General features: G+C 41.1%; 1 protein-coding gene across 2 annotated transcripts; it reads right to left on the bottom strand.

Moving 5' to 3' along the window:
• Positions 1-17,020: 17,020 nt before the first annotated feature.
• On the bottom strand, positions 17,021-19,643 carry LOC133915726 (uncharacterized). 2 transcript variants are annotated; one of them, XM_062359008.1, is made up of 3 exons: positions 19,245-19,643; positions 18,967-19,078; positions 17,021-17,358 (listed from the first exon to the last, which is right to left on the bottom strand). In XM_062359008.1, the coding sequence occupies exons 1-3, from the start codon at positions 19,585-19,587 to the stop codon at positions 17,211-17,213; spliced, it is 603 nt and encodes a 200-aa protein (XP_062214992.1). In that variant the 5' UTR covers positions 19,588-19,643; the 3' UTR covers positions 17,021-17,210. The 2 variants fall into 2 exon arrangements, with proteins under 2 accessions (XP_062214992.1, XP_062214998.1); XM_062359014.1 differs by having other exon boundaries at positions 17,021-17,340; positions 19,245-19,642.
• Positions 19,644-21,198: the final 1,555 nt, after the last annotated feature.

Raw genomic sequence — 21,198 nt, 5'->3', positions numbered from 1 at the left:
TGCTCAGGGTCCGCACGAGCTGGGAGTAGCCACGTGGTGTGGGGGCACACGTGGATCGCACGAGAGTGCCTGGCGTGGCTGGCGCAGGCTAGCACAGTCTAGCATGTGGTTAGGCGGGCGCATGCCTGGCGCGGCTGGATTGGCTGGGCTGAGCCGGGGAGTAGAATATTCTACACCCTAGCTTATGAATAGCAATTTGTATTTAATGATAGCCCATGAGAGTAATATATAGAGTATATAAAGAAAACCCTAGGAGATTACCATAATACCCTTAACTATTATACCCTTAATAGTTTTCAATTGCATGATGCATCACATCTAGACCATCCTTCACAATCAAATTAAAAAATATGCGAACTAAGACAAATCTATAACACTTTGCAGTTTTACATAAGCTTAATTTGCTCTATCTTCTTCTCAAGCAAATGGTGTGGTGGTTCTGTAAGTTCAAGAGAGAAAATAGGTTAGTGTAAGCTTATGTTGAATGGCAAAGCTTACTTGTTGTGATGCGCATATTTTCAATTTAATTGTGAAGGATGGTTAGATGTGATACATCATAAGATTGAAAGCAGTCATGATAGTTTGGTTTCTAGACTACCACACTTAAGATCCAATGTCATTATCACAAAAAATAAGTCTTAACTGCAGAATTAGATGGAACTCAAACATTTAAAAACGCTTAGTGTTGCTTTGCCCTACAAGGTTGTTTCCGGTCATGGAAAGCGTGTTGAGATAGCAGTGTACACGTGCTCTAAGTGAGGAAGAATGGTCACATGCTATTGATGTTGTTGAGAGGAAGAAAGGGTTTGATACTTTTATTTCTTAAGACAAAGCCAGAGAGACATTTTCTCCTTGTGGTTGAGTTTTTTTGGCAAAATTGCAAAACCCACCCCAAATGTCATTTGGATTTTGACTTTCCACCCCAAACCGATTGTTGCAAATGCCACCCGCTAATTATGTATGGTTCAGTTTTCACACCCACCGCACATGTACTTAGCTGACTCGGCTGATTTTCGTTGACATGGAGCTGCGTCGGGCCACCTCAGCCAATGATGGTTTAGGTCCAGCGTGGCAGGGGCATCTATCTTGTGCAGGACGACAATCGAGAGAATGGGCTTGTCAGGGGATAATCCTAGACAATAATCCTGGGTATACCGGATGACGGGTGCATTGATCTATATTTTATGTATGTGTACATCAAACTAGACTCAAGAACACCAGAATTTATCTAGATTCAGGCTTCCTGTTGGATAATAGCCCTACATTATGTGTATTGTATTATGAATTAGGTGAACTTGTTACATAATATTCTCCTCTTTAAAGCAAAGTCTTCACTCCTTTATGTACTAGGGGCAAAGATGCACAAACAAACAGATCATGTCAAACCCTGTGGCAGACCTACTCCTCATGGAGCCAACTACCCCTAGCCCATCATAATGTTGGATAGGTATGCATGCTCTGCTCTGATCGTCATGCGCGTCCTATACCATCACCGAACGTCATCACACTCACCCATCAGACCATCCCGTGACATTAAATACTACAGGACGGATCACTACAACTCTACACCGTCCCACGACCATGCCTCGCCAAAAGAAGTGGCTAGGGAAGGAAAAAAAATACTCGAGTAGGAAACATTAAATGAGACTTGACTGGTTAACTGAGTACCTGCTCTGCGACCAGTAAGGACTGGTCGCAGGATCTTGCTTTGCGACCAGGGACCTGATTGCACGAGCCTCGCTCTAGTCACGCGATGCGGTCGTGGTCTTGACAATACCAGCTACTAGCTGACACTTGGCGGCATAGGACCCACCACGTGGGGTACCCATTACCTATTACACCGATAGGGCTGATGACCCCTAAGCTCCTAAACTGATCCATTGCAACGGCGACGGATCGTGCCATCGTGACTTGCATTGTTGGTCAGCCGGGCTAGACCAACGCAGCTCCACGTCAATAAAAATTGACTGAGCCAGCTGCTCTCTTGCATGGTGGATGTGAAAATTGAACCATACACAATTAGTATCTGTAGTTTCTTTTACTTATCTTCATGACATGCATGATGGGACAATAATTCTTGATTGGACAGCAAAGATTTCTAATGTCCACTCAGTTCCTTTTGGTCAAATCTCAAGAATAAAATGAAGGGCAGAGATAGTATTTGTTTAGCCAATGAAACATACACGTTATGTTCATATAGCTTATCGCAAAAATCATAAAGATACTATTGGTTGGACCTAGAATAAACTGATTGCGCTTCGCAAGATGTCATTGTTTTTCACTAGAGGAAGCACCTAGTGTGGCGCATGCGCTTTACCTTTCGAATGAACTGCACGCGATGAGTGGGATGATCGATAGAGCCGGCAAGCGAAAATCGTCGTTCACACGATAACAGATTTGTTCGATCGATAGCGCGCAGTACATAATATCAGCTCGACCATACTGTTAAAAGTGATTGAATTGCAAAAGTAGTAATAGATAACCAATGACGTTCGGTGATGTTATAGGACGCGCATGACGATCAGAGCAGAGCATGCATACCTATCCAACATTATGATGGGCTAGGGGTAGTTGGCTCCATGAGGAGTAGGTCTGCCACAGGGTTTGACATGATCTGTTTGTTTGTGCATCTTTGCCCCTAGTATCAAAGACATATTATTCTCTAAACTCACTTATGAGTTTTTCTCTTTAAAATATATTTCTCTTAACAAAGAGATAATAATCAATATATATTGTATCATATTTTTTTATTGAGTTTTAAAGGGATTTTAACAGCATCTCACTATTACTCTCCTCGTATTTTTTCCATAGAATTTTTAAAGAAAGTTTTAAAAGTTACATATGTATATGGACTGATATTGATCAAGAAAGAGTATATATATATATATGAGAAGGTGTCCGTTCAAAAGATATACCTTTTGAACGGATGCTTTTTCGCTCAACTTTCGATATTAGAGATATGGCATATGATCTTATGTAGATATTATCTCATTAAAAACTATTTATGAGAAACTTTATAATAAAATTCATAAAGAAAAAGAGTGCAATATGATGTATGAACATGTTAAACTCGGAAAGAGACTCCCCTTATCGTTGTAAATCTCGAAGTCATTGCATACCAATATCATGAATATATTTTTGAATATTGAAGTTGGTAAGTACTTTGTGAATAAATCTGCGAGATTATCACAAGATTTAATTTACAAGATATTTATTTCCCTACTTTGTTGTAACTCATAAGGATAAAATAATTTAGAGGCAATATGCTTAGTGATATTATTCTTTATGTTATCTGTTTGCATCTGAGAGCAACACAAGTAACATGATCTTCGTAGATAATAGTAGGTGATTCAATGGAACCAATATCAAATGGCTGTTGTATGTGGTTGATCATTCTGCGAAACCACATGTATTCATGTGATGCCTCATATAATGCGAAATTTCAAAATGATTGGTGGATGTAGCCACTAGAGTCTGTTTGAAAGATTTTTATGAAATAGTTGTCCCACTATATAGGAACACGAAGTTCTTTTGTGATTTGCCGTTGTGCAGATCTGATAAGTAGCTAGCATCAGTGTATCTAATCATATTTGAATCTTGATTTCTTTGAAACTGAAAGAATAGAACAAGATCTTTGGTGCCTTGGAGATACCGAAAGATGTTCTTGACTCCCGCCTAATGGCATTTAGTTGGAGCAACACTATATCTAGCTAGTAAGTTCACTACAAATGCGATATCAGGCTGGTGCAATTTGCAAGATACATGAGCGTTCCAATAGTACTGAGATATGGAACCTCAGGTCCTAGTATCTCTTCTCCATCTTCCTATGATCTAAATGGATCTTTCTCCATATCTAGAGATAAAAAAAAAACTATGGGGGTTTTAGATGGATATGATTTATCTATATTGAATTTCTCCAATATTTTCTAGATAAGGTAGCTTGGTGTACCATAATTCCTAAGAAAATATGCTTGAGTTGTAGACCTAAGCAAAATTTAATTTTACCCAAATCATTCATCTCAAATTCCATCTTTAGATGATCATGTGCTTCATTTATATCTTGTACGTTGCCAATGATATTTAGATCATCAACATACACTGAGATAATATAAATCATGTCAAGGATTTCTTGATTAACACGTATGGATAATCATCATTGTTAGAGTAACCCTTATGCAGAAGGAACTCACTAAGTCAGTTGTACCATATTTGTCCCGACTGCTTTAAGCCATATAGTGACATATTGAGCTTTGCACAATATATGTTACGATTTGTGTTTGGATTTGAAATTTGGATTCCAACGAGAACTTTCATGTATATGTCTGAATTAAGTGACTCATATAGATATGCGGTCACTACATCGAGCAACTGCATAGATAGATGATTTTGAACTACCAATGAGATAAGATATCAAAATGTGATTCCACTCATGACTGGGATCTAAATCATTTTGGAGGTTGTTTGCAATCGTTGTGGAGAAGTATGTGTCGACAATTCTAGTCCTTCGATCATATGATTCTCCAGAATGAAGATAGTTGGTGGAAATCTCTTGTACCCTTGGTGATTGTTCATGATTTCCTAACACGGTTGAGTCGGGGTATTCCAATATCCTGGCATTATGAATTGAGTGCACTATTCAGTTGGGTTGTGGATGTTGCCCATCCACTATGTGTATACTACCCATTTGGTGTCTGTCAACTTGAGGTTGACTTGCATTTACTGTTTTAGAAGGTTTCTTCCTCTGTTTTCTTTGACGCTTGCGAGAAGTTGTATCCTCCTTTGTGGCCGTACTTCTCCTCCTTTTATTTTGAACATGGAGTTGAGTGGTTTTTATTAGTACCTCCACTCTTTCAGGCACATTTTTAGTAGGATTATAGGATTTGGTGACACCTTTGTAGTCAGTAAATGCATCTGGCAGGTATTTATAATATATTACAAATTGATGATTTTCTAAACTTAGAGTTCAGATTCTTGAGTACGTGGATCTGAGATGGAAATGCCTTGGATATTCCAATTGATTTCCTGTCATTCTTCCCGGTACTTGAAATCTCCCCCTAATGCCGTGAAATGGTCCTCATTGAATATACTGTTAGCATTCCAGGCTATGAATAGGTCCCCTGTGAGGGGCTTGAGGTATTTAATGATCGATGGAGATTTATACCCCACGTAGATCCCCAGTTTCCTATACGGGTCCATGGATGTATGCTGTGGTGGTGATATCGGTATGTATGTAGCGCAATCGAATTTATGCAGATGGAAAATGCTTGGTGAATTTTCACGTACTAATTGTAGATGAGAAGTACTATGATATGTAGTAGGTTGCAATTGAATTATATCAGCAGCGTGTAAAACTACATGACCCCAACCAACACGAGGTTGGTAAATTACAATTATGTAATAAGAGTCGTGCAATAAGCTTAATTCTCTTGATAAGATGTTTTGTCAAACCATTTTGAGTATGGATATATGGAATAGAATGCTGAACTTGAATTCCTAGGATCATACAATAGTCATTGAAGGCACGTCTGGAGCATTCTGTAGCATTGTCCATTCAAATTGATTGAATTTGATGTTCATGATATTGTGCTTGTAGTTTAATAATTTGAGTCATTATTTTGGCAAATGCATGGTTTCGTGTGGACAAGAGACATACATGAGACCATCATGTAGATGCATCTATAAGAATCATGAAATACCTGAATAGTCCAGTTAATGATTGGATAGGACCACATATATCACCTTGAATGCGTTCAAGGAATTTGAGTAGTTTTGCTTAAATTTTAAGGTAAGAAGGCCTTAAAATTAGCTTTCCGGTGGCACATGCAATGCACATAAAATTTGAAGATTGTTGAAATTTAGCTTCATTTAAATCATGACCAATAGAATTGCTGATAATTTTTCATATCATCCTTATTCCGGGATGACCAATGCGATCTTGCCACGTTTGGAATGCATTTACATTCTGAAAAATTACCTTGTATGCAACATTTACTACATGTTTGATGTATGTGTAGTACAATCCTAATGATAAAGAGAGAATTTTCTCAAGTACTTGTTTGCCATATCTGTTATTTTTTGTTAAGAGGAGACATTCCTCTTTGTTGTCATCATGGGTTTCAATATGGAAACCATTGTAATAGATATCTCTATAACTTAGTAAGGTACGAATTGAATCGGAATACAATAGAGCATCATCGATTATGATTTGAGTATCCATATGGAGAGTAATTATGGCATAACCTGATCTAACAATCATTGCATCACGTCCCGCGATTGTCAAAATATTTCCTTGTCTCTTCGTAAGCGTTTAGAAATTTTTTGTTTCCTTAAGTATATAATTTGTGGTGCAACTGTCCACAAGGTACATTTCCTACTCCGTCAGATTTACTCCGTAGAAATCTATATATAGAAATGAAGAATTTCATATGACATTCTTTATTTGATATATAGAATACATACAAATTTTATTTAGTATCATAAGTGCTGATACAATATTGTTACATACAATACATAATGATGATAGCTTATTATTACAACAACTAATAGACGTGTATAACATAGGATCTAATGAATTGGGAGACTAGATAAGGTCTCCAAACATGTCGTGCAAAGCAAATTTAACGATCATGTTTTCCGTGCTCATAGAATCTTCTGGCTGCTGAAGAATCTGGTTATTACTTGGTTCTTGTGGAACTTGTGTGAACAACTATCCTCTTTTGTGGTGTCAGTTTGAAGATTGAAGTATGCTTCATATCTTTGTCTTTGAGCAGGTCGGTTACATCCCACGGATTGTAAATACAGATCAATTAAATATTTTGGGGTGCGGTATTTCTTAGTGATGTGCTTGTAGCAGTCACACTTGTGACAAACATTAGATTTGTCGAATTTGGGTTTAGAAATGTCTTTCCCCTTTCAGTGCACGTGGCTTTTGCTTCATGTTGCATCTGCGTTTACCTTTAAAGTCTGTTTGTTGGCATCTAAAAGAGCCATCGAACTTATTGTTATTCTGGACATCAAAATGTACTTCAGGTAAAGAGGTAGTGCCAATTGGACGCTGATGATGATTCCTTAGAAGAAGTTCATCATGCTTTTCGATCTGAAGTAATACATATATTAAGTTATAATAAACTTGGTATTCTCTTGCACAATATTGTTGTTGTAAGATCCTACCAGTGGGAAACATAGTAGATAAGGTTTTCTCTATCTTTTTTGCTTCTGTAGGTTCTTTTTCGCAAAAGCACAACTTGGAACATATTTTATGAACAACATGATTGTAGTCTCTGACGGATTTGAAATCCTGAAGTCGAAGATGTGTCCATTAATGCTTTGCATCAGACAAAATGACTGTCTTTTGCTGTTCGTATCTGGTTTTAAGAGCCAGCCATAAAGTGCTTGGATTTTCTTCCATTAGATATTAAGATTTGAGATGCAGATGGATATGGTGTCTTATTATGTATGATGCATCATATTTAACTTGATCTGGTAGCGGTAGATCCCCCTCTTATGGAGGTTGGAGTGCTATTACTATTCCGCGGGATGCAAGACTGACCTTGACGTCCATAACCCATATTGGGTAGTTGTGACCATCAAGTGCGAGTGCATCAAACTCTTTTCCGATCATCTTGAACTACATGAATTTAAACCATAATTTGATTAATTTACTATAGGTAAATTAAAGAATGATCATGGTAATATATAATAATAATGCAAAATATGTAAAGTCAAGTTGAAACTCGAATTACATAGTGTAGACCTCAAATTATGTAGCTAACATGTTGAAGATAATCACCAAATATGGTGAAGATCTCGCAGTAGTAGGAGGCAAAATCTGACGTTTGTCAGTAGATGCTTATGTTCCTATTATCTTGTGTTATGCTAAATATAATATTTGGAAAACACATGGAATGTATTCATTAAGTCAAGATGACAAAATTTAGACCCCATAGTAATGGTAGATAATATGCAAATATACAATAGATGTCATAGTTCCATTACCTTGTGATTCACAAATGTTAAATTAAGGTAATCACTTAATTTGATTTTGCATTGTAATTCTGCTTGAATTAAGCATTATTGGACATAAAAGAACTTTGGGCTTAATTAAAGGTGAATTAGTATGTAATTCTACAAGAAAAATGATCTCAATTGCAAAATTAACACGATCATAAACAATATAGCATGTTATAAGGATTGCATGAAGCAAACACATTGAACATTACATAATATTCCAGAAAATGGAGTCTGAAATGTTAAATTACAACAATAAATAATACATGATGTAATTACAGGAATCTCTAAGGGCCTAAACATGACAAGTACTTAGTTAAACGGTACTTATAGTTAGACCAATTTGCAATTTACCAAAAATCCAGGTGTGTTTTTGCAAAATGGCCTTAGGCAAGCGCTAGGGGCCAAGAGACTTGAGCCGAAGCCCAGACAACCTTTTCGCCCATGTGGTCAGGCGCAAGGAAAAACAGGGCGGGGCAACCTAGGCTTGGGCCGGTGCAGCCTTTCAGCTAGCCCAGGTCAGGAGCGTGCGCGATGACAGGTAAAAGAGCTGGGGACGGTGGTAGGGTTAGGGTTTTCCCCAGTCCCAATCGTCACACCCGTAGTTTAGTGGCACCACATCATGTAGCCGCCGTCACCATCACTGCGACATCACATCTTCGTGCTTCATCACGGGGTGTACTCCTCCTTCGACGAGGAGGAGAGGTAGCCCGTGAAGCCACTGTTCAGGGCCTCGAAGCGGAGGCCTTTGGCCACCGGGGACCAAGAGCCCGGGCGAAGGCTAGGATGGCGGTTCATTGCCATTGTTGCGAAGCGGCGGAGGAGGCGTCGAGTCAGAGCTGAAGACGAAGTTGAGGAGTCGGCGTTGGTGTCGCCATTGGTGGATCCGGCCACCTTGGGGGCCGTTGAGGTCCCCTCGCCGGAGGGGTTGATGTCGCCAGAGGTGGATCCAACCGCCTTGGGGGCTGTTGAGGTCCCCTCACTGGAGGGGTTGATGTCGCCAGGGCATGCACCGCGCAGAGGGGAAGAGCCATCTGTGGTAGCGGTGACATCAACTGAGGTCGTGGCCGCAGTGACGAAGTACGGGGGAAACCCATGACGAGAGGCCATGGTTCTTCCTTGAGTCATCGGTGAGTCTGGGTCGGGAGCCGTCGTCGTGGTGCTTGGGTGGAGGTGCACCACAAAAGTGGCAATGCGCCCTGGGCGGTGGCTCCTTGACGAGTCAACGTGGATGTCGACCTCCAGTGACAGGAGGCCAGCAGTACTCACCATCGATGAGTACGTGAACAACACATAGCCATGGACTGGGCAGTAGCCCATACTACCCGAATGGATGACGTCGCCTGTTGGGGCCATGGATGGTGTGGTGCTAGGTCCGTGCCCTGCGTGTCAACCCGAGGGTGATTGAGCGTGAAAGGATCGGCGACATCCTAAGAGGGAGGACGGTGAATTAGGATACTTAGAAACTAATGGCTCTAAAAACTTCATAAGATAAATCTATCTTAATTTCTATCTAAATGTACTTTAAGTTTATCTAGTGTGTCTACTCTACCGTTCGAAAGAGATTACAACTTATCTAGGAAGGTAAATTACAAGAATATAAATACGGAAGCGTAAATAAAGTAGAGAGAAAACTTGACATAAAGAATTTTTATCCCATGGTATCGATAGCATGAATGCCACCGCTAATCCACGTTGGAGCTCCACCAAAGATATGCTCTCGGTTGGCACCTGGTCATGACTTTTTAGCCACCAAGCCACCAAAGCAAGGTGCCAAGCTGGATGAGCCACTAAGTCACCAAGGTAAGGTCTCACACTAGCCTCTCTTCCAATCATTCGTCGCTATGATCACTTCGAAGCTTGAGCCACCAAGGCAAGGATACTTGCGGTTCCGTACACGTGTATTGTCACCGCTCCACACCAAGTCGGAGGGTCAACAACACCAAGACCTAAGATGCCAGTGAGCCACCAAGATTCCAAGGCATCGGTGTACCTCTCGATACAAACTCGGATCACTCTTTGATCCACTCTTTAGGTAGCAATCACTTAGGAACACTCTCTCTAGGCCTAATAGCCTCTCTTCCGGTCACCCGTTGCTAATTGCCTTGGATGATCAATTTAAGCACTTTGGTAGTTTGGATATCTTCTCAAGTGTATATGGGTTTCTCTAAACAGCCACACATTCAAATGACTGAGTAGAGGGGTATTTATCACCTCAAACCCGCGCACTAGCCGTTAACCCAACGACTTAGAAAAGCTATTAACACTGGATTGTCCAATGACAATATAGTACAATCATCGGACAATCCAATGAGTACACCCTCAAAAACTAGCTGTTGCATTCCACTCAAAGTCATCCTAAACACTGGATACTCCGGTGGATTCTTCAACTTCATCACCGGACCTTCCAATGAGTTACTTTTAGCCAAACTGCGCAACTTCTTCTCTGTGTAAAACACTCTGGTGCAAGCCTCCGGTGCACTTCCTCTTCACACCGTAACATCCAATGAGTTAAGCTTCAATCTTCAACTCCTGACACCTTCTCTGCAAGAAATGCTCCAGTGATGATGCTTCGGTGTACACAATACATGCACCGGACCATCCGGTCACATGATCTTCATTCTTCAGCACTTGGAATCGCCTCTGGAAGAATTTCTCCGATGCATTATACCCTTCATCACCGGACTATCCGGTCAGTGCACAACTTGTGAACTTTCCCAGAGAATACTCTGGTATGCATCTTTTTCAACAACACCAGACTATCTGGTGGCTTCATCTATTTTGCTCTTTTCTGCAAATAAAGCTCTGGTGTGTACACTTCCTTCTACACCAAACTATCCGGTGAGGTCTTTTCTTCTAAGACTTCTACAATTCAATCAAACTTTGTCCTGGCTATGGTGCATTCTTTATGTATTGCATCCATGAGACATACTAAAACATATACTTGACAAACATGTTAGTCCCATTGACTATGTTATCATTAATCACCAAAATCATATACATGCCCTAAAGATGTTTCGCTATAATCTCGCTAAGTGTATGTTTGCTACAATCTCCCCTTTTTGTGATTGATGACAACATAATCAAAGTAAGTGGCAAATAACAAATGATATCAATTGTAAAGAGTACAAGGTCATACCACATTGCTTGGATGCATATTCTTACCGCATAGTCCCCCTTTGTTGTTGCTCCTCCTTTCTCTATTGCCACTATCTCCCTTGAATGACTCATGCATAGCTACTACAATCTCCCCCACTTAGTCTCTCTTTATTGTGGCTCTCTCTTTCTCCACTGCCACTATCTCTCTTGAATGACCCATGCAAGAACTTCTCCATTTGCATGCTCTTGATGCCAAATGTAGATGAGTCACCCTTTGTCAATCTTGGACTTCTCCTCCTTTGTGAGTCTTGGCATCCCTAGTCATCTTCTTTCTCCACTAGTCATGACTCTTGATCATCTTGACTCTTGCTTTGGTCGTCAAACTTCTCCTCATTTGTCAACAATCTTAAATAGGGCTACAAACACATGTTGAACTCGAAGAAGAGCATTAGACCACATGGAAGAGAGCTTCATAAATCATGACCTAATGAAATGATACCAATTGAAGGGATACCACTTGCAAGGATAAAATTTTAAGAATATGGTACCAATTAAAATGAAAGCACATGGATCACTATTTATGAAACTCACATAATATAATTTAAACTCCCCATATATGTGTACATACATATGATAAGAGAGACACATATGAACAACTAGACAATATATCAAGATGGAAGTTTAAGCCATATTATGCATGGAAGTAGATTAAATGAATAAATGAATTGATAATGATACTAATTTAAACCTTTAAGCATTCCATACCTCTGGGGACTTGTTGATCACTCTATGAGACTACAAAAGATATTTCTTGAAACATATATTAGTCTCAAAATCACAACCGACAGGACATGCTCCCCCTAAATACGTGTATACAAATATTGAATACTTGTGAGATATGCACTTGTCATTGATAACAATGAAAAATTTACCCTATAGATTGGACTCATTACACATAAATGATATCAAATGTAAGACTAGTGCCATAAAAAATCTACCACTAATAAATCATGTACGTGGCTCATGGGTTAGAGGGAAGCATAAGCAACCTATCATATAAAAAACCTACACTAGGTATTACAATAAATTGAAATAAACATATGTAATCCTAGATAAGGCAAAGAAAAAACTAGATGCAACACAAAATGTATGAACAAGAATGTATCTACTATTACCTCTTTTACCTTTGGATGGGGGATGTTGGGTATATGATGATCATGATCTTTATTAATGCGTCGAAACTTGTACACTTGGCTTCTTTGCTTGAATCTTCACCTCATTTTGTGTGCCAAGTCTCCAACTCTACCGAGCCAACCCTTGGGATTCAAGTCTTCTTTGGAACTCAAACCGATTGGTGCCCCTTCATGTTGGTGATGACTTTCTTATGCACCCAAATTGGTTGATTCCATCCCCGCTCCTTTTTGCTAACCTTGTGTGCAACCACCTTATAATCGTTCTTCTTCTTGAGCTTGTAGTGGTTGCTCTTAGCTTTGGTCTTGTAGTTGGGCTTGGTGTAGATATTAGGGGTCTTGTCGGAGAGGTTCACTGCTTTATTCTTTTTCTTGGTGTCCTTCTTGATTTGCTTATATTGAAATGACTTGTGGCCTTTTTTATAGCACTTGAAGCATGTCATTATGGACCCCTCCGCAAGCTTGTTCACCATATTTACACGGTTATCTTGAGGAGGTTGGACATGATTTTTGCCCTTTAATTTTACCAAGTCCTTCTTGAGCTTCTACACTTCTTTCTTGAGCTCATCATTTTCTTGTGCAATGAGATCATCACATATTTTTACAACAATATTTTTAACACATATCTCATTGGCAAAGGGGTAAGCTAGATAGATCACAAGAAGTTCAAGCATCTACTTTAGGATTGAAATTAAATAGAAATGTAGATTGCTTCAAATGAACCTTAGGTTGAGATTCAATGCACTCAAATTTTACCTTAAGCTCTTCATGCTCCTTGTTTAGCAATTCAAATTTGCTCAACAATTGTTTATAATTGGAAACAAAGGTAGAATAAATGTTATTAAGTGCATTGAATTTCTTAAGTTCTTTAGATTGTTTCTTTAAGACCCTTTATTGTTCATTGATCAAATCAAGAATTTCTTGTTGAGAGGGGAAATCCTCATCGGATTCATCATCTACTTACATCGTTTTCCATACATTTAGCCATATGACACTTGTGTGATGACGACTTTGAGTAAGAGCTTCTCTTGGAGGAGTGAGTGGCGAAGCTCTTATCACTTGAGCTTGAATCTTTTTCTTCACTCACCCATCTTCTCATACTTACAAATGTTTTTGCTCTTCCCCTTGTCCCACTCTTACTCTTGGTCTTTTTCTCCTTCTTGACGTGATCAATTATTTTAACCAAGTCTTTCATAGAGATTCGATGATTAATCTTGGCATTGATCTTCTTGATGTTCTTCTTCACTTGAGAGATGAGCTTGCCAATTTTGGGATTCATCTCTTCATCGCTTGATATGCTTTGCTCATTATCTTCATTGCTCTATTCATCTTCATCTTCATATCTATCATCTTCGCTTGAGCTTGACTCTTGCTCTTGCCTCCTCATCTTTGCCTTCATGTGCTGGCATAGTGCTTGCTTGCTTGTGAGAGCAAGGTTCTTAGATCGGATGAAGAAGAAGCTTCTACCCTCATGTTTATGGTCATCTCATAGGCAGTGATCTTACTGAGCACTTGACTTAGAGTCATCTTCTTGATGTCGTTGTTGTCGTAGATAATGGAGACTATCAACTTATACTTTGGAAAAAGATCTTGAAGTATTCTTCTTACCATTTGATTATTATCAATTTGCGTCAAACCTAACACATTGATCTTATTGACAAGAATATTTAAACGTGAGTACATGCCATTAATATTTTCATGGGGTAGTTGTTTTATGTCATTAAGCTTAGTTATAAGCATATGATATTTCTCATTGCGCATGTCCTTTGTATCTTCATGTATTTCAATGAGACTAGTCTAAATATCATGTGCATTGATGAGAGAATAAACACGATTAAATGTATCAACATTTAAAGATGATAAAATGATACTCTTCGCTAATACATCTAATTGCCTCTCATTATTAGTGATGCGATGTCTCATCCCTTCCTCGGTGACCCTACAAACATCTAAACATCGAGCTTTCAAATAACAAGATATTAGAATTTTCCAACAGGAAAAGTTTGTGTCATCAAAAAGTAGAGCACTATAGGTATCCATACCAACCCCAGACGTTACAACTCTAGGCGGTTAAACCTAATCAAGAGCATGAGGCTCTAATATCACCTGAAAGGATCAGTGACGTCCTAAAAGGGGGTGAATTAGGACACTTAGAAACTACTAACTACAAAATCTTCACAAGATAAATTTATCTCAATTTCTATCTAAATGTGCTCTAAATTTATCTAGTGTGCCTACTCTACCATTCAAAAGAAATTAAAGTTTATCTAGAAAGGTAAATTGCAAAAATATAAATACGGAAGCGTAAATAAGGTAGAGAGATCAAACTCAGCATAAGAGATCTTTATCATGTGGTATCGATGGCATGAATGTCACCTAGTCCATATTTGAGCTTCATCAAGGATATGCTCTCGGTCAGCACCTCGTCATGACCCTTGAGCCATCAAGGTAAGGTCTCAAGCCAGATGAGCCACCAAGGCAAGGTCTCACCACTAGCCTCTCTTCCGGTCACTCATTGTTGTGATCACTTCGTAGCTTGAGCCACCAAGGCAAAGGTCTCTGCGTTCCTTTACACGTGTCTTGTCGCTGCTCCACACCAAGTCGGAGGGTCAACAAGCTTGAGCCAGCAAAGCCCAAGATGTCGGCGAGTCACCAAGACTCCAAGACGTCAGTGTACCTCTCGGTACAAGCTCAGATCACTCCTTGATCCACTCTCTAGGTAGCAATCACCTAGCAACACTTTCTCTAGGCCTAATAGCACTAATCACTCCCTAATCTATGTGCTAATTGTCTTAGACGATCATTTTAAACACTTTTGTGGCTTGGATGTCTTCTCGAGTGTATATGTGTTTCTCTGGATAGCCACGCCTTCGAATGACTAAGTGGAGGGGTATATAGTATCAAACTCGCACACTAGCCGTTAACCCAATGGCTCAGAAAAGCTGTTAACACCAGATTATCCTATGACAACAGTAGTAGAATCACCGGATAATCCAGTGAGTACACCATTAGAAACTAGTCGTTGGATTCCACTCAAAGTCATCATGAATACCGGAAACTCCGGTGGATTCTTCAACTTCATCACCGGACCTTCCGATCAGTTAACATCAGCCAAACCGTGTCACTTCTTCTCTGTGTAAAACACTCTAGTGCAAGCCTCCGGTGCACTTTCTCTTCACACCGGAACATCCGGTGACTTAAGCAATCTTCAACTCCTGACACATTCTCTGCAAGAAATGATCCGGTGATGATGCTCTGGTGTACACAATACATGCACCGCCATCAGGTCACATGATCTCCATTCTTCAGTATTTGGAATCGCCTCTGCAAGAATTGCTCCGGTGCTTTATACCCTTCATCACCAGACTATCCGGTCAGTGTACACCTTATGAACTTTCCCTGGAAATACTCCAGTGTGCATCTTTTTCAACAACACCGGACTATCCAGTGGCTTCATCTATTTTGCTCTTTTCTACAGATAAAGCTCCGGCATGTACACTTTCTTCTACACCGAACTATCCGGTGAGAGCTTTTATCCTAGGACTTCTTCAAATCAATCAAATTTTGTCTTGGCTATGGTGGTTTCTTTATGTATTGCATCCATGAGACCTACTAAAATATATATTTGATAAACATTTTAGTCCCATTGACTTTGTTGTTATTAATCATCAAAATCACATACATGCTCTAAAGATGTTCCGCTACGATCTCCCTAAGGGCATGTGCGTTACAGAGTGGGCGAGGGCCTCGGCGACCATGGTGAGTGAAGAAACAACAGCAGCGGCCCTAGGGAGTGTGGTGACGACGACCGCGACCCGAGGCGTGATGAAGATCACGACAGGAGCCAAGGAAGGCATTTGGGCAGCGACGCTGTGCATGGTTCAGGACACGAAGAAGGGCAAATGCCAAGTGAATCACATATAAGTTACAATCCATGGCTCTCACCTGTGATTAATGGAGGCCTTTGTGCCTCCTCTTCTCTTTTCGATCTCTGTTTCTTGATCACTCATTGGAAAGTGTGCATGATAATGCGTTAAAAGTGATTGGATTGCAAAGTAGTAATAGATAAATAATGATTCGAACTTCTTTCTTTATTGATCTTTTATGAATATATATACAAGATGAGAAGATATCCGTTCGGAAGATATCCCTTTCGAACGGATGCCTATTCGCTCAACAGGCATAAACAACTGTAGAGCAGTTGCCCGGCTTGGATCATTCGCTTCCTAAAGCATACCATGCATCTATACACATTACCGATTCCCTGCTCGCGCCGTCCTTCTGCTCGTGACCGCGGGCATTGAGCGCCGCTACCGTCACCACCGGCTGGAGGCGTCCGGGGCCAACGCGGAGTGCGTCCATCCATGCACGCTCGGCCGCGACCAGTTCTCCAACCTCACGACGAGGAGATCGTGGAGGGCACGGCGGTGCATCAGCAGTCGTCGTCGACGCTGTCAAAGGCCACTGCTCTGGATGACCAGGGTGGACCTGCAGGGCAGCTGGGAAGGGAGGGCTCGCGTCGCTGTCACGGAAGTCAAGAACCAACTCATCCGCAGCGTGCGTAGGGTGCAAATTTTCTAGAAAGCTAATGTTACTAGTTGAACTAAAGAGAGTTAATAGGTAACCTTAGGTTAATTAATTTGCACATCTACGTGCGCAGGCTGAGGCCGTAAGAACGATAAAGCTTGAATGCAAATGGCTCCAGACACCAACTCCACATGCGGTGACACAAAAACGTAGGGATTAGAACGAATGCAACACTAGGGACGTGCAGTTTATTATACACATCAACGGAGAAATGCGCTGACAAGAATGACGCGCTTATTGTATTGCGGTAGGAAAACACTTGTAGTTTTTTCCTTCTGCTGTGCCATTCCAGGAGAATTCGAAATCAATTCTTCCAGAATAAAACTACTAGTAACCAACGTAAACTGCAGCGTTGACTATGTAGCAATCGTCGTTTTTATCCCCCATTGCTTCCAGGCACACGCCGCTCGAACAGATCATGCCGCCGTCCACGACCTCAAAGCTAATAATCTTGCCACTGCGAACAACGAGGAAACTGCATAAGATGCTACAGCATATGAGATCCATAAAACAAGAGGCCACGCTATCAGTATATATACTGCAATGCACATTTTATCAGTATCCTCGCATCACAACCTACCTTGCCCCCGGCAACTCAGCAAGACTCCGTCATTGCATGCCAATGCTCGTTCTGAATAAAATGCATTCCACTGAAATAATGCCTACTTAATTATCAGACATCTGAGCCATCTTAACCACTAGCTAGCTATCGTCAGTGATAGTTGTACAGCCAATTACCAGCATCCAGGCCATGGTACTTAAATTTGGTCAGGTTTTTGCATGTCAATCCTGTTGACAATCTTGCTGAATGCCTACTAAATAGTTTGTACATTCGTTCTGAAAGAAAGGAACTAGTACATTCTACGTCTCCAATCATACTGAAAGATGCAGTCATGAATACGACTTCGTAGAATCTGCACGAGTACCCCTGCCATATTCAACTCTTGCAACATGCTTTCTCAGTGACTCAAGTAAATTGTAAATATAACTGCTTTTCAAGATACAATACCCACATATACCAACGATTATGGATTCATATAAACTATTTCTTTTGTAATGTCGACAGTCATCTTATCTAAAATTGCATAGTACAACTATTGAACATTCCATCACCCAATACAGAGCTGACATGAACTGATTTGCTATGATATTTGATGGAAGATTAGGATATTTTCCCTAAGGTGGTTTTATCGGCTTTTTTTTCACTAGTATAAGATTCATAGTTTGGCTTATGTACAAGATATTGTTTGCTGACTCAAATAAAATGTATCACATCTGAAACACATTGCAGTGTTGAACATTCCAACACAATGCTGACCGTGCATCCTTTGCAGTCCCACTTGATGAAGCATCTGCCAGTCTTAGCCAAAGGTATTGTGACAGCTCGAACAGAGGTTCACTAAATGATGATCCCTTCAAATCTTTACAAAGGTATTCATATGCTGATGCAATGAACTCTTACAGAAATATATTGTAGGAGCTTGATTGAAGCAGGAAAATCAAGTGTCTATAGCTACGTCAGTGTTTATGTTAAAAAAAGGAAAAGAGGCCAGAGGGAGGAATATTATTGGTCACATATGTCAAGGATCTACTATAGAGTTCTGTATTAACACGAAATCTCCAAACCAAATCCCATGACTGCCAAGAAATTTTGTGCAATTCCAACTGAAGAGGATCACACTACTGTCTTACTGAAACATTTTTATATGCTGAACAATGAGCAGGGATCATAATGACGAAGTGCTATAACAAACATCCTGGCTTAGGCTCATACATTCAGAAATTGTTCACAATGTGTTTTTGTCTGACTATATCAGAGCCAGGTACAGAGCAGGGTTGCAAACCAAGAGAACTATACTTACTCCCCTAAGCGCCTATGAGATATGCACGCTCAGCAACCGGGAATGTATGCTCAATGAATTGATCAACTGAACGCCAACAAAGGCACTATGGAAAATTCTACTTCATTATGAACTAAGAAACCATGACACCATAGCGCTGCTACTGGATCAGATTCAGCATTTCAATGACAAAGTTCAAAGTTCTAACAGGCATAAAAAGAGAAGGAAGAGAGAATGCTCACTAGGGAAACACGGCCTTGACTCTCTCAGCGTCCAGCAAGTGCTGCGTCGGCCTCGGCACGCCGAGTTTGATCTGCAGCTTCATCTGGTCACTGTTCACCCCGGGTATGGACCCTGCACACGCAGCCCACATAGCTCAGTCCACAAACAATTGAAAAACTCGACCTCATAAGTCATGATCCAATAAACAGACAAGAACGGGCAGCTCGTGGTGCTAGAAAGGTGTTCGACGGAATGCCCGAGGGACAGAAGACAGGGGATGGGGAGGCGATTTCCGTACCGCGGCGGAAGGCAGGGATGGAGTTGGAGGAGATGGCGTCCCTGCAGGCGCGCACGGCGGCGGCGGTGATGTCCTGGCCGTGCTGGTCGTAGCCGACGCCCATCTCCACGAACAGCAGCGTCATGGCCGCCGCCTCCTCCGCCCCTCCCTGGCCGTCGCGCGCCTGGGGCTGGGCCGCCTCCATGGAAGAGGAGGCGGGCGCCGCCGCTGGGTTCATGGGCTTGGGGGATCGGATTCGGAGGTGGAGGCGGGAGTGAGACGGTCGGGAAGAGGATGGGAGTGGTGGCGTTCTTGGTTTGGTCAGGCGGAGGATGCTGGGGAATGGCGCTGCTGATGCTACCATCTTTGGTCCGATTTGGTTCGTACTTCAGAAATGCTAACACATACATAACATAAGTGCATACATTTTTCCCGATATATAAAGTGTGTTTTTTTTTCTAAGAGGGCAGTTTATTAACACACTTATCTTTGGTTGCTTAACAAACGAGAGGTCATAGCATCAAATCCTCTAAGGTACGCAAAACCGTACCATCGTGCACTTATAGGAAAAAAATGTAGCACTGCATGAATGTTCATCACATGTTCCCAACATGTATATTTAAAAGTGGTGGACGAGATCTCCTAAACGCTAATCAAATAAATTAGATAATAAATATGTATGATAATTTTATATTTAGACGCTTTGAGATTTACATTGAGACAGGGATAACCATACGGACGATATTATAGGAGTAGACATCTATAACACTGTTGCATAGAATTTCTCTCCCTCTTATAAGTAGATATAAATTTTGTCAATGAAACTAAGCGGAGATTTGTTTCGGGAATCATTTCTAGTGAATTGGTAGAGTTAGTGGAAATATAGGATGTGTTTGGTTGTCTGGCTAAGCCGTGGCTAGTCTAGGAGGTAACCTAGGCCGACTCAAGCTAAGCCAGTGTAATACAATCACGCTGTATTTAGTTTGTCTACATAAGCCTAGTTATATTGCTCTAGACTGTGTTTGGTTGGCTACATAAGTAATGGGTTTGCATTGTGTTATGCAAATCTTCATGTTTGGTTGTCAGACCAACTCTTGTTGTGGTCACTTTGAGTTTGCTTGAGGTGGAGTTACCCTGTTTGTAAGTTTGTCTGATTTTTTTTCTAAGTCCCAGTACATGAGTAGGAACCATTCAATCAACAATTTATCTGTACAAAATTTAGAATTAGTCTATAATCCATCTAAATAGATGAAGAGTCAGGGAGGCGACAGATCGATCATCACTAACTGAGGACCAAAGCTTTAATCTTCAAGATCAGTTCAGCACCTCCCCGCTTCCTGAAACCAGTGGAAAAAAAAAGCAAAAAAGAAAGAAAGTCAGCTTCGTGTTCGTGGAGCTCGCCGTGTGCCCCTCACCACCGCCCACCGCCCGCCCCACCCCACCGCTCGCCGCTATTGCGGTGGCTTGATCCGGCGACCGTGAGCTCGTGGCTGCCGGATCTGGTGGTGGTGGCTTTAAGGGGTTCCGCCGGTTTTGGTGGCGAAAACTTTAAGGGGCTCCACCAGGGCTGATCGAGCTCCATCTAGCCTCTCGTTGCCACTGAAGAAGGGGGAGGCAAGGGGATGAGGCTAGCCAAGCTCCGATGGGGCTAGTCGAGCTCAAGGCGAGAAGAAGAGAGGGGATGCGAGAGGCAAATGGGAGAGGGAGGTGAGCGGAAGCATCACGCATGCACCCATGACTGTATCGCGCTTGCATAGTCGATGCCAGGCCAACGGGGAACGAAATTTTTTCTGTTCCCGCGAAGCTTGGCCTGGAGACTGCTTTTGTATTAACTAGGCCTAGCTTGCAGGCCTGTCCGGGCATCCAAACAAGTCAAGCTAAGTCTAAGCCAAGCAACCAAACACACCTATAATAACTTTGTTTATCAGACTTCAAATCCTTATGTCCACATATTTACACATGTGCATATGCTCAG

The sequence above is a fragment of the Phragmites australis genome, chromosome 1, assembly GCF_958298935.1.
Source record: "Phragmites australis chromosome 1, lpPhrAust1.1, whole genome shotgun sequence".
In the NCBI taxonomy this organism is placed as follows: Eukaryota; Viridiplantae; Streptophyta; class Magnoliopsida; order Poales; family Poaceae; genus Phragmites; species Phragmites australis.
This window is presented reverse-complemented; position numbering and strand designations above follow the sequence as displayed.

Coding starts and splice junctions, on each gene's coding strand:
- LOC133915726 (XM_062359008.1), bottom strand. CDS start 19,587: ATGGTAGCATCAGCAGCGCCATTCCCCAGCATCCTCCGCCTGACCAAA. Junction 19,079..19,244: donor CATCCCTGCCTTCCGCCGCG/GTACGGAAATCG, acceptor CTGCGTGTGCAG/GGTCCATACCCGGGGTGAAC. Junction 17,359..18,966: donor GTCAAGGCCGTGTTTCCCTA/GTGAGCATTCTC, acceptor CATCTTATGCAG/TTTCCTCGTTGTTCGCAGTG.